The 16,805-nt window shown below is 45.4% G+C and overlaps 1 protein-coding gene across 2 annotated transcripts in view; it reads right to left on the minus strand.

The window, feature by feature from the left end:
* LOC101079281 (mitochondrial import inner membrane translocase subunit tim16-like) overlaps positions 1 to 16,805 on the minus strand; it is a 65,648-nt gene that overhangs the window by 34,175 nt on the left and 14,668 nt on the right. For both annotated transcript variants that reach the window (XM_011603974.2, XM_003964667.3), the window contains exons 8-9: positions 13,999 to 14,082; positions 13,698 to 13,780 (exon numbers count right to left, since the gene is read on the minus strand). In XM_011603974.2, the coding sequence (XP_011602276.2) occupies positions 13,698 to 13,780; positions 13,999 to 14,082 (167 nt within the window). The remainder of the gene's footprint in view (positions 1 to 13,697; positions 13,781 to 13,998; positions 14,083 to 16,805) is intronic.

The following is a 16,805-nucleotide window of genomic DNA, read 5'->3' on the forward strand; positions in this document are numbered from 1 at the left end:
AGCCGGAGGAAAAATATCAGATCTGACGTGTGAGTGGCTTTCCCGGGGTGGAGATCTGTGCTTTTAACTCAGGGAAATCTATACCTGAATGAGTATTTAAGCTTTGCAATGAATTAATGTAACACAATGTGAACTTCTGCCAAACAGAGAGGAAAGTTCAGTTGATCATTAATGTGACTAGGATTTATCCCGAAGGAGCTCGACATGTATGTTTGAACATTCACTCACAGCTACGTGTGTCAACCCGATGAGTAGAGGTACAGTTGTGTCTGCCTCTCTACAAACATTCTGAGGTGACTTTAATTTAGTGAATAAATAGTTACCAAGACTCATGTTGTCAGCTTGCCCGTTTCATTTAAGTGACCTCATTTAACCTCCAATGGTTTATTAGCTCCTGACAACATTTACTGTTCAGTGGGTTTTGGAATTCTACCTGACCATTAGGAAGCTGGAAGCAACATGGAAATTAGAATTATGGCCTGAAAGAAGGTAATTAGCAGATAAAACCACTGGGACTGACTCACTGGTATTAGCCTAATGGGGCAACATTGTTTCCAATCCCCACAATAAACAGGCTGACCACCCCTGAGTTTTACACCATGGCTTCTTGCAAAATTGAAGGAGCATCCGTGCAAACACACTCACGCACACACCCACAAACAAATATGCGCGCTAACAGCGGAGCATAGCTGGGAGGTATAGGAAAGGATCTCACGGTTAAAACACAAACACATAAAACAGCACCAGTCCGCATCATGCAGGCCTCATTTCACCAGCCTGGGTGAAGCGGAAGCTTCCTGCTTTAAAAACAGGAGCAACACTGTATCCAGCAGAGGTCAAAAGTCTCCTTCAGCTGTTGTTTTAGCCCTGATTTCTCAAAGTTCTCCAGCCTGACATGTTACACTAAAAGTATACATAATATGTAGTTGAAATGTGAAATAATCATGAGCACACGTGAGCACGTTGGGAGCACTTCAGGTAAATGTTGATTCACTCCTCTCTTTCCTGGCATCTGCAAATGTCCATGTGTGTGTTTCTCTCCTTTCCTTCCATAAAACAGTCCCTCTTTTCTTTCTCTGGCTTTAATAGAAACCTGTCCCCTGGACTGGAGCCAGCTTTGACGCTCGCTCTCCTCCGACCTGAGCTGCTCAATAGGCCCCATTGTAGTATCAAGGGAGCCTTTTCGCAATCGCCCCCCCGCCCCCCTCCAAAAAAATCCTGCGTGGAATTACTCCTTTGTAAATATTTTTAATTCCATCCTTCTTCTCTTCTTTCTGTTTCCCTCTGGTTCTTCAGTTTTTGTTTCGGAACTACTTCCAAACTCCGGGGTCCAGAGAAGCGCCAGATCGTTATGTGGCTGCAGGCTGTGTTTGTATGTCTTCAGCGATCCTTTTTCACTCGTCTTCTCCCCTTCTGCCTCTCTGTTTTCCATCTTCCCAAACAGCCCTGTTGCCCACTCAGCACAGCTGACCTCTCACTAACCCTAAATCATGTCTCCAACCTCAGAGGAGTGCTGTATTTACACTAGAAGCATGAAATTAAGCCCATAAAACCCTGACATGACACACGACACGGATCGTAAACTACCAAAACACATATATGAATGCACACATTTCCTGGGATACAATAAATTATGTTGATGCAAATGATAGTATCGCAGATAAAATAATTGCTTTATACTTTTTTTTGTTTGTTTTTAATTTTCTTTTTTTAGTTGTGTGATCTCCTGTGTGCTAAAATAACAATGAGATTTATAAAAGAGGACTTTGGAAAAAGCAAGAGCAGAAGAGTAACACACACTCACACACACTTTGTTTTTGGAATGTGCCTCTCTGGCTGCAGTTTCTGGCCCTCCGTCTGTGTGACTGCAGCCATCACTCCAACTTTCCTGCCCCATATCCCCACCCTGTAAATCTCCAAGAAACACTAATAAGTGCTGAAGGTTGGTGTGCCACTGGTTCCTCTCGTTCTATCCAGCTGTCACCCGGTGCCAGCAGCTGGGCTGCCGTGCCACGACCAAATAAAGTGAATTACAGACAATAAATATGAAGAATGAAAACCTGGACAGGAATGCAGAGAGGAGGAGTAACTCATTTCATCTGCTGTTTTGTAGGCTATTAAATACAAATAAAAACATGACAGGGCTCTGGTTTTACAAATGAAGACATTTTTCCTTCATTCTATACAGAAAACTATGACCTTTGGAAAACACTTCATGCCCTCAGATCAACTTAAATCCAGATCAAATCACATCCCTAATGATCAAGTTTACGTCATTTACATCTGACAGTTTTTAAAAGCCTATTAAGCAGTTGACACTACACTATTAAGGGACTTCAACCACTAATCACGTATGATGACATTGATGTATATACACAAAAATATACAAGAAAAATCCCAACTTTCCATTTTTAATTATTCATTATTTAATTATAAGTCTGAATTTAATGTGAATTAATCAGTGTTCATAGTTGACTGTGGAGGGGGAAAGTAATCCCCATAGTTCAATCTCAAGGCCAAACTTTGACAGAACTGTCAAAACAGTGTGACTATATCATTCAAAAAAGGTCACCGTTTGTCACACAAGCACACAGAAAAATCTACAAACCGCTAAATGGACAGAGAAATAGAGGAGGATGGAGTGACAAAGAAACCTTAGTAGGGAGAGACTCTAAACAGGTCTGTGTGGTCTGAAAAACCCTGCTCCAGTTTGGAAATATACTGGGAGGTATTTGTGCAAGTATTGTTTTTCTGTGAGTGCGAGAGAGATGTGCAAGAGGACTCAAACAGCAGCTTAACTGAACTGAACGGCACAGGAGCGCCTGCAAAACAAAGCCGGAATACTTCTCATTTCAGAGGAATGAGACATCATCTTCCTGAACAGTTAGATTCCCTCACAAACAAGGGGATAAATTCCAGGCGAACAGACTGTAAAGGCGCTTAAGTAACAATCGGGTCTCTCTGGGATGGGGCGAGAGAGGTCACTTAGCACCGACTAATGTTCGCTAACCTCACGTGCACTTTAGAGGAAAGCAGCTGTGAGAAGAGGTGGTTGAAGGTCTGAGCAGATGTTCAAGGAACCCTTATTAGGAAGCATCGCAGGCATCAATTCTGTTCTGCGAGGGGCTCAAATTGAAGTCGTGAGCAATTCTTCCTCAGATGACAAGTGTCCCACACGCACCTGGAAAACCTTAAAATGCAGTCAGAGCTCCCTTGTGCTCCAAACGCTGTTAACCAAAACCTTTTTTAAGTGTAAAAATAAAATGGAGAATCTCCGCTCATTTTTCTGCGTGAGTATTTTAAACATGCACACGACGATGTGGACTCAGTGCAGTGTTTAGAGTATTTACTTTGCATACTTGAATAAACATGAAGGGAACTGGTTTGATGTGTTTGTAGGTTTGACAACCCATTAGTATCATCCTCTTCTGATTGAGCAATGCAAGCGGTCGTGCATGACACACAGTCAACTTGGCAGAATCTTTAGTGCTCATTAAAAACATTATTAGCGTGGTAATCAAATTTATCAGATCAACAACACTTCTGCTGATGCAGCGGATGAAACTGTGATGCGTCATCAAATAGAGCTACACAGTATCATCAATGACGACTCTTAATACGCTATAAAAAGTGTAGCACAGATAAGGTAAATAAGGGCACAACAGTCCCATTTCCTTACCTATCTTTATTGGGGCTGCTTCCATCTGCTGTAAAACTGTGCCTGTATATAACATCCAATATCTAAATGTCTACACTTGAACCTGCAGCAGGAACAGAAATCAGTTGACGGTAACACGGATGATGTCAGAAGAGGACACTGGTGAGGAGTGAAGCAGTCAAGACTTTGAGGTCAGGCATGCAGCCCTCTGACAAACCAGCAGGCATTCATCAAATGCTGCTGTGTACACATCCTGGGATAACTTTCAAACTCACATCTCAACGCTCACATCAGAGCCGATGCCGGCTGTACACATCTGCAGACTCCACGTTGTTTGTGGCTGCAGCTCCTGTGTAATGTCAAACCAAGCCGAGCTGTACCGGAACGTGGGTGGGCATATTACACGTATGAGGGAGAAAAGAAAATCTTGCCTTTCATCTATCGGCTCTCTCGAATTCTGGAAGTTTTAGAGAACTTCGAAGGGGCTGACGGCTACATGCTGAATATTCTCTGTGATTCAGCTGAGTTAACCTATTACAAGTGTGTATGCGCACGTGGGCGGGTGCAGTGGAGGGTGGCGACAGGCACAGATTAGCGACCAGTAATCCCATCCCTTACAGTAAGTGCGCATAGTGTCACAGTGATAAATGGCATCATTCACAAACATCTCTAACAGGATGGAAAACCCTTCCACTGCGGTTGAACGTGACACCAGTACAACCACTTCAGATGTTCCCTCACGGACTGTCACTGTTGCCATCAACAAAGGTTCATTTGAAAAATGGGCATCAGTCAAACTAATTCCGCTTCCTGTGAACACGCGGCCACATTGAGCAGGAAGAAAAGTGCTCACTCTCGAGGAGATAATGGGCCGTGTCAAACATCCTGCTCTTAAAGGGGTAGAGGCACCTGACCTTTGACCCCTGCAGTTGAAGCCTCACTCAACAGAAATGGTCTGTCAACTTCCGCCCAACAAACACCTGTTTGTTGCTAATAACTGAGACTGAGTAGCTACACACACACACATGCAAACTGCTGATCTGCTAATCCTGTCCGTGGGGAGGGTCTGGAAAGTCACAAGTGTCTGGGAGCTGATTAGGAGCAGACCGGCTAAGAACTACTGTGTGGTATTGCTGGCTTACATATCCGGACTTGTTACTTCTAAACAAGCAAACAAATGATATAATTATCAGCCTCACTGTCAATACAGCTAGTGTTAGGGTTGACCCTAACATCTAGCAAGCACTGACAAATGCAGCAAAAAGAAAAGCTTATTAGCTTATTATTGGCAGCACAAACAGACCTTCTGTTTCAACCACTGTATTAAATCAAAACCCATAATGTTCTTGATTATCCAGTCAAAACACGACTGAAAAGATGAAGTATTAAGAGGTAAGCAGTAGTCTGACTCGCAGCCTCTCTAGGGAAGCTGTCTATCAAAGGGCTAATGCATGAACACATAAAGATGTCAGCATTGAAAATGTAAACGGAAAAGCTCAAATCTTCAAATCAACAAAGAGAATCCAGTACCAGACTACACCTTGGTACAGTTTCTGAGAGGCTCCTGTCAGGCTCATGTGCTTCTAAAGCAGCCAATATGCCAGGTTGCGTGATTCTTTGCAAGAAATACAGAAGCATGTAAAAACAACAGTATATTTCTTTAACAACAGCCAGATTTCTTTACGACCGCACACGCACGGCCATCAACTCTGCTTAGTCCGGTCGCAGCCACTTAAGAGCCCACAACCGTCCCGGTCTTGTCTCGGCAAGTGTCAACAATTTTTTTCTCTACTTGATGGGGGGGGGGAATTACCGAGGTGGGAGGAGCCAAGCGCCATCGCCGCAGTCTAGGGAGAAACTAACGACCGCGCAAGACAAACATCAACGGTGACACCCGCTGGGCTGGCTGACGCCGCGTGCCTGCGTGGGTGCCTGCCAGCCTGGGCTGTGGCCTGGGAGTGTGGACACAGCGCCTCAGCACCCCAGTGGGCTGCCCGAGTCGACCGGTTCACCCCGGTGGAAAGTCTGCATCAGCACGCACGGAGCCCATTGTGGAGACCAGAAGGTAGCGATTCACCAGACACCCCCCTCCCAACTAATGTAGCCATCACTTCCCAAGCGACCACAAGCTAAATGTATCCTCCATGCAAAGCAGAAAATAGCATAGCTGTGGGTAGAGAAAGAGGGGAACCACTGGAGGGAGGCTGATATAAAGGCATAAAAGTAGAGGGTTGAGACGACGGAGGGAGAGATGATGAATGGACAAAAAAAGGACTGGAGTTATTATGGTGTGACCATTGAAGGAAAACAGAGCGACGCAATTCAAAAAAAGGAATAAATATCGAGAGCGACGGCAGAGAAACCTGAGGAAACAGACAAAACGGGGACTGAAAGACAGATGGAGCACTCCTGAATTACATAAACAGAAGAGAAAGATGAAGTGTGTGGTGGGGGGGGTCCTTTCCAGTTTAACCACTGCATATTTTCCTCTCGTAAGGGATATAATTTACCCAAAGCCACTAAAAAAGGTCAGGAATACAGAAGAGGGTGCCAACTCTACCTCGGTAGCCAATGCAATTTCTACAGTGTCTCTCCCACTGGTGATGTTCAGTTTGTGGTTCATTCAATTCTTTCCAAAGCTGCATATTGATCAAAAAAGGCACAACAACAAACCCTTATCGGAAAAGTACTTGGCATTAAAAGGTAAAAAGAAGCTGATTGAATTTTCATACAAGGCAGTTTGTTACAATTTGCCGGTTAAGTTTGGCAGCTTGAAAAAACCCAGCAAACCTTTGTATTTTGCATTTCTGGGACATGATTTATTGTGTGTTTGTGGTCGGCGGTAAAGACTGTACACATCAGGTGACAGCTGAGAATCCCCACACTTCCACAGCAGCAGTGGACCGTGGCTGGACCGTGATGGCCAGGATGTGTAGGGAACAGCTAAGCATAATACAGGCCACCACAGCGGTGTGTATGTGTGAATTAGTGATGCCACCAGTCCATCAAGTCTGTGTTTTTCTTTTTCAGTCCGGTGCTAATGAAAGGTTTGCTCACTCAAACACCCCCTGCATGCAGGCCAGGGTGAAAGACTCAGTAGCACCCCCGGCTTTGTCCCTTTGGTCTTTAGGGAACAAGTAGTCTTTTAAATATTTTCCTGCAACTAGGCCTCCTGTTTACAGCCTGTTTTTTTTGGGTTGTGTGTTTGTCTAAGGCACCTTTGTGACAGAGTTGCTCTTTCACCCTCACTCCAGGGGAAGGGGGACCTGAAGAAACCCCCCAGGGTGAGGAAAAGCAGCAGGATACATGTACAACAGACATGTACAACCTAAAAAGAGGGAGGACATCTTTACAATGTCTGCATTGAGAGAAACTACTTCCTGGGGTGGAACTGAAAGAAACTAAATGCAAAGAACTGAGAACAGAGGTCTCGGTCATCACACTTGTGCTGTCACAACGTGTTTAGGGTGATCAGAGATACCATCTAGACTCAAAATGAAGGCAAACAGCTAACTAAAGTGGACCATGTTTCGTTTAAATGGACTGTTTTTAACGTATTCCCTATATGCTGCAGCTCAACGCATGACTGCCATGACACGGATGATGAATTAGACGTCACTCCACCTGTCACATCCCGCTGTGTGATGCTGAATACTGTTTGCTGATGGCCTGCATGTGCTCCAAAAGATAAAGACATGGCGGATCCGTCCAGACATGTGCGCGTATGTCCGCACGGCATGCAGGGCGGTGAGCACGTGCATGTGTGAGGGCGAGACGGGCCTGTCCAAGTCAGTCCCTCCGGTTCATGGTTGGGCAGCTGTGTGTGAGCCACCTGGGCACAACACACATGCGGTGTGTGTCCCTGCACATTCGACAGAGGAGCCGCTCTCAGAGCTCAGTTACCGACTACGGCAAACTGTCCATGACAATCTGCACTTGCCAAAACAAGCAAAAACACGTGCAGATCTTTAGTCACGCTGCATTTATTTCAATTAGGAGTCTTGAGGTTTACATATGGTGCCATAAACAGTTTTGAAAACATCTATTTTTCTCTGTGTCTTAAATACAGAGAAAAGGGTGCTCTGCAAGACCAGGCAAGGACACAATAGAGGACTTATGCTCTTACAAGGACCCTGCTTATCCTCCAGGCCACACAAAGCCAATGCACAATCGCAACTGACTAATTGACCTTGTCGGAATAATGTTAGCCACCTTCAAACAGTCTGATGGTAAAGCAACGAACCCCACAGAGGTTTCTTCAAGAGCAGGACTAAAGAGCCACTGGGGTCCTCCCCCGAGGGCCCTCAAACTATTCTTTCCTTCTAACATGCTTTCCTCAATGGGAACTTTATTTCCTGGCCCCCATCGCCTCCTTAAGTCTCTCGCTGAAAACAATGAAGTGACTTTTTAAATCTGCTTCGTCTCACAGATGCATACACGTCCTCATAGCAGGAGGACATGCAGGTGCAGCTTTAGTGATTGCAGTATTTCACTCAAGACAAAAGAGATTCCACAGGTTTCTGCTGTTTTCCTCCTTCCCGTTGCACATAGAACACGTGTGCACGTACAATTAATACATCTACGTTAACCAACACCACATGCATCAGTCGACACACAGTATGCTTTAACTAAAAAAACATTCCCATTAAACTGCATTTTGGACGTTGTTCCGGCCCCAGTGACATGTGTGGGACAGATAGGGCAAATACAGGCCACATGGACGGTGACATCAGCCAGGAGAACCTGTGGCTCACCTACCACTGGCCAATCACAGGCGATAAAAATGTTCCTCCTGTTTCCTCTTTAGACAGGTCTGAGTGAGGATCACTGGTTCCTATCATGGAAACATGATCATAAAAACCGATTACAGAGAGCAGACAGTCCAGATAGGAAACGTCTGCTCACTCAAATCTAATTTAAAGGGGAGCAAAGAGATCTAAACCAGAGGGAACGCTACAGTCGACTTACTTCAGATTAACTTGGGTGGCAACGTGGGATACAATGACTTCAACTCTTGACTCAGACTTAAAAACATTCAGGTAGGAAAAGGAACCATTGTTATCTGTGTCACAGCAACAGTGGAACTGATGCAGTTGTACACAGAAATAGTTCACCCAGACATGTGAGCAGGATACACAGAAGCAGAATCCAAAAGCAAACACGCACGGCTTCAGGGTCAAGCGTGTGAGTATATTTATTCATAAAGGACCTTGCATATTGATGAATCAGCGGCGGCTGGAAGTGTCACCAGCTCTGTTACGATTTTATCTTTGTTTACGGTCCCTCCCCTGGGTCCACGCAGATGGCTTAAGTTGGCACAAGCGACTCCGGCTCATCCGTACGCATCGATATGGCGGCTTCTCCATCACTCGCTCTGTCGCTGTGTTATTATTTGCAAGCCTATGAGGCGTGCAGTGAAATTCTGCTGCAGAGGCAGTGGTATGGAGGCCAGGCCGCAGGGCAGAGGCGGGCGGGGTGCAGGGCAGAGCAAACCATCCACTAATGGGAAACACGTTTCTCCATAGCTTGAATTGCCCTTTCTACGACAGGGGGGGAGAGGTGGCGGGCGTCCAGGAGGGGCCTGGTGTCCAGAGGCAAGGCATGATTTTAAAATAGGAGCTTAGCCATGCCGCAATCCCTGGTTGTTGTGAAAGGGACAATCAAGAGCTGTATAAAACAAATGCATGGTCTTCGCAGGAAGACCGAGAGAGAAGCGAGTAGTATCAGATGATGTACTGTTTCCACCTTTGAGAGTCCAGATTTTTTCATCAGATGCTGAGCTACTAGCGTAAGACCCACAATGGAGGGGAAAAACAAGTGTGGAGGCAGCTAGTGGGGTAAGAGCTCAATGTTATTGCCAGTACAATTTTAATAAGAAAGAGGGAATACATTTTTCCAGATGTTGGAGAAAATTCAAACCTGCAGCTGCAAGTGCAACTGCACTGCTGTTTTTGTAAAGGATGGAAACGCAAGTCTGACACCGGCTCAGGATCCAAACACCAGGATAAAGAGAGTGAAATTCCAGAAAAAGAAGTCATCCTGTCTTGAGTCATCTGGGCAATTACCTTAACAGCATTAAGATGTTTTCAAGTGCCACGTAACACAGAGGGGTCTGATATGGTGACTATAGTCCCGACATCATGGAAAATAGAGGTAAGTATTAGAAAAGAAAAGGGAGGTTGGAAGAGTTTCTTTTTTCCCTTTATTTTGATATTTTCCTTCCATGGCGACTTCACACAAAAGGGTCCTTCTGATCCCCGGAGTGCTGAGCACATACCTGTGGGATGAAATCGAAACCCTCTGTGAATTCTATTAAATATGCCCTGCCAAACTCTGCACATACTTCCATGTGTTTTTAGCAACCCTGAAAGGATCCATTTGGCTTCACTCTAAAATTAAAAATAAGAAGCTTGGTGTAGAATCCCAGCACCTAGAAAAATCCGGTTATCGCCTTCTATTTCATCTGTGCAGGAGCCAAGAAAGAAAGTTGGGATGGAAGAGGGTAAAAATAACCCCATTTATTTTTAGCTTCTGTTAATCAACTGAAAGAAGAATTCCTCCATCAGTAGTTCTGTGGTTAAAAACAGTTGAAATCACCTTATTAACCCTCATGAAAAGCCCGTAAAAGTGTACCCGGAGACGATATGAGAGACTTTACCGCCCCTCCTTTTCCAGCCCGAGTCTTGATCGAACTCCCCTTCCATGGAATCACAAACTGAAACCTCAAATGACTAACAGATTCCAGACTCAGCGTTTCAACTGTCGGAACACAGAGTTCAGGTTCTTTGACGGAGCGTGTGCGGTCACATCTAGAGTTGATACCATCCCCCAAGGCCATCCTGCAGAGGGAGGGTGCAGCTGTGAACTGTCGAACTGACCCAGAACTTTAACTGAACATTATCCTGCCTTCCTGTCCACCCTGGACGGTCATTTTAAAGGTGGGTCTAAAAATAAGGCTCAATTAGTCTTAGAAACTGAACTAAAAGGCTGGGTTATTAACTCGCTCTATGGCCTTTCTTTTTTTGTTTGGTCCCGGTTTGGTTAGCAATGCTGCAGCTGCACCTAATCCCCACAGGAAAGCCTTCATCTGGGACTGATTTTAGAGCACTTGGGCTGGGGTTTGAGAGGGGGGCTGGAGGCTGGTTTACTTCTGGGGCACAGGACTCTTTTTCAATCCGTCTGATTAGAGGGAGTTTAGCTCCATTACACACGATGACTCTGCCCTGCTCCCAGGCACGAATAGGAACGAAAGAAAACACACAGGAGTAAATTTATGTACAGTCAAGGCGAGATTGTGCATTGCACCTGGGGTACGACCAAGGCTCCACCCAAACCCCCCAGCACTGTTTTTCCGAGAGGTCGTCTCCACTGTGTTACCAGTGACCGGGTTGGGATAACAGTGGGGTCAGCTCTCCAGGGACTATTTTATGTCCTGTTTGACTTTGGCAGCGTGAATGAATGAAATGAATGGAGCGTAGATCATTGCACATTAATGCAGCTGGAATAAACCCTCATCTGAACATTCACTGTTGCGTCCTAATCTACCTTCAGCGTGCAGCTATTCACCAGGGGACTATGGGTAATCACCACGTCGCAAACAGTTTGATGCAGGCAGGTGTGCCGCTGTCAGGCCCCGCTGCAAAGTTCACCATTCCCGTCTGGTGTTGAAGGTTCGGTTTCAGAAGTCGTTTTTATAGTTTAGCTTTGCGCAGAGGAGCGTGTAAGGGGAGAGCGGCATAGCAACACTGTTTCAAGCTGCTCTCAAATGTCCAGAGCTGCAGCCTATATGGAAAATGGGCAGTAATAGCTAAAAGTGCACGGTTAAAAACAACCTTCTGTGTCTCATCACCCTCCATCCTTCACTTCTTTCAGTCTCCATTTCAACCCCAACCAAAAAATAAACAGTTCCCCTCTATTATTCTCCATCCAATTTATATTTCACCCGCGGCCTCGTTTTACCGGCTCGAACTGCCAGACCTCCTCACGCTGCGACACTGCAAATGAAACAGTCCTACTGAGCGCCGCGCACGGGGACGGCTCACGCTGATACGCTCCAGCTTGCTGATATGATTACGCAGTGCGTTTACCAGAACCTGTTTGATTTGAAACAGGAAAAAAACAGATCTTTACCTCATCCCTAAAGTGACAAGGAGGAAATGCTTGCAGATGGATGTTTGACTACAGGGCTCCCACGGGGGCCCACGTTCAGCAGAGCTGAGAAAGTCTGAGATGAGGATTTACTCTGATTGCTGCATTCTATCTGCTTTCTGCCTTAACGGTACACAAGAGACATGCAAACGGAGTGACGCATATGCACTGAAAACATGACGAAAGACAGCAGAAATAAAGAGTTCAAACGTGGAGGACAGAGGGAACATTAGGACAGGAGAGATTGAAAGGAAAACCAAAATATTGACATGCCGCTGAAGTCTCGTCTACAGTCCGAGGGCATCTGCTCTGTCTGCAGACGTCAGTCGAGGACCCATCATCACGCCGTATCTCCTGTGATAAGCTCTACTCTAAACATTCACCAACGACTGCACATGAAGGCTGACAGAAAGTGATGCCACGAACCCTCTCATTTCCAAACCTCCACTGAATTCTGATTTCTTCATCTTTATTTAACGTTTTGGGTAAAAGACAAAATATCAGCAATGTTGTCTGTTAGTGTTTGTCTAAATTTCCTGGAGTTTGGACAGGATGAAACCTCGTAGGAGCTTCGGCACCCTGACGCACCACGCTGCGGTACCAGTGCATGACTGGACTGATTTAACACAGAACATACAGCGAGCGGGTCAGCACGCAGCCCCGCGATTACGCTTAATAAAGAATCAAAGCATTCCAGAGGACTTTTCAATATATTTAATATAACCAAGCCTGTGGACTGCTGATCTCAATTCAGAGAAAGGAGACGTTTTAAATGACTATGGGACTGAAATCCTTTTTCTTATGCACACTCTCTCATGCACAAACACACACAGAGTCTAAGAATCTCTATGTTTCAGGAGCTTATAAAAGAAATTAAGTTTGAACACCACTAAAAATATTTTTAAAAAACGGTCTTCAGTACCATTCATTAAGGATCCTGACAGTGGGGTGGATTCCAGAGAGGCTCTCAGGCAATCAACAATGAAGGAGGAAGTGGAGGAAGTAGAGATGAGTTTGGACATGTTATTTAAGACCCTGTTGTGTCAACTGTTAAACATCCACACAGACACGTGAGGATTCCAGAGCGATGGAAAAAGAAAGGCATTCTCAGACAGCGCTTCCTTACGGTAGTCTTGGGCTGCTGGAAGCAGCTAATGATGTTGACATTGTTTATGGTCGCGCTTTTGTGTCCCTGCTATGAAGCACCATGCACCCTGACTGTGAAATACCTGGCTGTGGGATGTTTTCAGATATACTTTTACACAGGAGTAAGAAAAATGCAAAAGTGTCGACCTCGGCGATATGTCCTGCTGAAAATAATGAAAGAAAAATAATTCTGTTCACCACATCATGCTGAATCATCAGCCATCTGTGCTCAAGGTCGGGTTTGAGTCATTCGCAGTATTAAAAATGCATAAAGATCTAAAAGAAAATTCACTCCTGCCATCTTTGTTCAATTTCCATCCTTCCATTCCTCCCCTCTCTTGGCTGAGCCCTGCTTCCGCTCTACACTGGGCCTTTAGCAGCCGTGTTTGGAAAAATAAACTGAGGAGAAAAGGTCAGGAGCAGAGGCCGACAAGCAGCGACACACAAGAGAGACGTGCTGATGTGTTGCCTGCTGCCTGACCCTTTGCACTGATTATGGACGTGTCATGCAGACTTGCACACACTTTTTTTCCCGGGCAGAGACCCGACCGTTGTCTCTGACCCTGGAATGTGGAGGGACAGTGTCACACCTCTGCCAGGTCGACCGCGAAGACACGAGGAATCCTTCATGTCAACTTCCACACAGACCACACACATAAATCTTCTTCCATCCTCCCACCGTCAGACATCGATACACATCGTGTTCAGTGCCATCGTCTCTGACGGCTGAGGGTGGAGTACTCACCCGCTGGATGTGCTGAGGGAAATCGAACCGATGGAGGAGTTCAGCGCCCTCCTGTCCCAAAGCTTCACCTCTCGGCAGCGCATCTGCACAGGTGGGGAGAAAGGTACACTACTTCAGCTGCGATAAGAGCCTTGGGAAATATCAAGTGACAGAAATGCCTGTGTGAGCTTATGTTCCAAACTTTCTTCCGATTGTTTGGAATTTTTCTGGTTACGCCTCAACAGCTTCTCTCACGGACCGCAAATCTCTAAGATGAAAAAGTTGAAGCTGAGCTTCACAAGTACCGGAGGCTCTTTCTCACCATATCAAAGCCAGTGGTAACCAAAAGGTCGTCTTTGACCCACAGGATCCTTGAGTCCTTGTTGCTCTGAAGGCCTTTGGCACTCTAGAAGACAGACAAGAAAACACTGAAATGATACAAAAACCTCTCAATGATTAATTTGAATCTTACAAATGAAGAAAATAAGGAAGTTGTTTTGTCAAACATAAGAAAAGGAAGGCAGAAAGGCAGACTGGACTGGTCCTGGGAGCCTCTGACACATCCTTGCGGCTGTCCCATGAGAAAAGCCCTTATTTTCAATGAAGGCAAGAATAGATCTTCGATTACAACCATTGAGGCCACGTCGGGTCGTGCTGCTGGGAGATCGTTGCAGTGTTTTCAGTTTATGTCAAGGCAGCGCCGCCACGCTGGGTCGGATGGGTGGTCTTCTAACACACCTGTCACCAGAGACTGAAACCGACTGTGAGCCTTGAAATGAGAGTAAATTGGGGGTAGAAACACAACATGGCCCACAGGATGTCGGTGGAAAACCTTCAAATATGCTCTCCAAATACCTTAAATCATGCTATTCAGAGCTAATCCTTCAGGTCCTGACTACATGTCACGTCTCAATCCAGTAGTCAATCTATAAAATCCTTAATACAAGTGAATCAATACTAAAACAACATTGACCTTGCTTCCCATAAGAGACGGAGGTCAGCAATAAATTTTCCATAAAACAGAAGCCTTTAGGCTTTCAGCCTGCTACGTCTCCACAAATTACAGTTGTCATTTTTATGGCTGCAAAAACCCTGAAGAGCTTGGCAGCTAGAGCAGGACAGAGTCTGACGTCCACACTCGCTCCTGCCACCGTTACAGCGACGGGTCAGAGCCCCTCCTCAGCGCGCCGGTGGATCTGTCCTCTAGTTTATCCAGCCATTAAAGCTGCCCACCGCCATAGGTGATGAGGTGAAGTACAACATAGAAGCAACCTCAGTTTCAGAGGTTCCGTAACTGCAAAAAAGTCTGGAGAGGCCTGAAGAGCTGGGGCAGTAACCTTCTCTGTGGTGAGTCATTTAGTTATTATTTCAAAGAAAAGGAATTTTCACAGTTTCCCTTCCATTCCCTTGATAGCGCTTCAAATCTCTCTAATCTTGTTTTGCAGATAAACATATAAATACGGAATGCATATCAGCAGCCACCCAGGCCAGATTTGTTTTTAAAAGAGCTTGGCGAACATTTGCTGCACTGGTGATGACTCCACATGGTCACTTTTACAAGATAGATCCTGTAAACCGACCACTTTTAGTGGAAGTGAAAGATTTTATTTTCACTGTGTGAACCTGCTTCTTTCTGCTCTCTGTCAACTTTGATTAATAAAGCAAACATTGCAGGTTTTTTTTTATTTACACAATCATGCATACCACAGATTTTCACCATTTTGGGAGAAGCCAGAGATGCTAATGCCCTCTTCATCCAGAGTTCACAGAAATATTCCACTTTCCCCAACTCTAAACCTTATGCAAGCCTCTGCGAAGCAGAACTGACTCATTAATCATAAGCGGTCAGCTGAATGTGGTACTTTGCAGTGGAAGCCGCGTTCATTGTTCTCCGTTCGGAGAACAATAAATGATATTGTTACATATGTCGGGGGCACGCTCCAAAACATCTCATCACAGTTTCATAAAGGAAACTGTCAGCTGTGCACTCCTGCACCTCCCTGAGGGAGGACGGGTCTTTGTCCATCTGTATCCAATACTGTTTTTCACTCTTGGTGCATTCCCAAACTGCTTTAAGAGGGATTACAAAACACTCTGCTGCCCCGGCTCTCAGAAGTTACAGCAGCGGAGCAATGACACAGTTGATAATAAGTCCTGGACAGAATAAACACTTGAGTTCAGACCGGGGATCATTTTTCAGCCTGCGGTGCAGCGGCATGCCCCGCGCAGGTACACGCACCAGCATTTGCCTTGATAAGTCCATCTGTGTCAGCCGTTTAGAAGAAAAAAAACATCCCAGACACACAAGAGGGGCCGAAAGTAAACAAAGACATCTAAAATAGTAATAGATCAGAAAGGAGCAAAGCAGGAGAACAGCTAGAACCCAGCAAGGTATAAACACGCGCTGCCATTGCACTATTTATCACTGGCAGCGATGGCTGATTTCCTTCCAAGGACAAGACAATGAAGCGCTGGTTCCCCCACCAAAGGAGGAATGACTTGTAACTATTTTAATCTGTTGGGCATCTGGCGCCGTGTGTCTGGCTGATAAAAGACTCCGAACGTGTTAATGTTACATGCGAGGGTAAGCAGAACAAATCCCACATCATCGCTTTCCGCTGCCGAATCGGGGTCACGTCTGTGTTCCTCAAATGGACTGAAAAGCAGCCGCGTGGTCGGAACAATGAAAGGTTGCGTTTGGCTTTGTTTTTGCCAAAGAAAACACGCAAGTGCTGCGGTGAAAAGGGAACAGGGTGAGCTCAACTCTGGCTGCAATCAAATTAGCCACTTTAAGTGCATTCCTCGCGCATTATTTAATATATTGCAGATTTATGGGTGTTTTTCATGAATTAGCCCATCTCACAGGTACAGAGCATCAAATTCCTGCAGCTGTGTGGAATAAACAGCTGTACATGATATATAAAATGTACTTTCATGATAATTCATGGAACACGTTTCATCAGTAAAAATCCTCTCAGCGCCCGGTTTAGACATCTTCTCCCAATTTCACAGCGATCCGTCCAACGCGTGTCAAGATATTAAAACTAAACAGAAACCGACTGCGTAACGCTGGAGCCAAAGTCACTGGATCACCAAAGTCTGTATGTGTCTGGGGCCCATAAATGTCTG

This window comes from Takifugu rubripes, chromosome 5 (assembly GCF_901000725.2).
Source record: "Takifugu rubripes chromosome 5, fTakRub1.2, whole genome shotgun sequence".
In the NCBI taxonomy this organism is placed as follows: domain Eukaryota; kingdom Metazoa; phylum Chordata; class Actinopteri; order Tetraodontiformes; family Tetraodontidae; genus Takifugu; species Takifugu rubripes.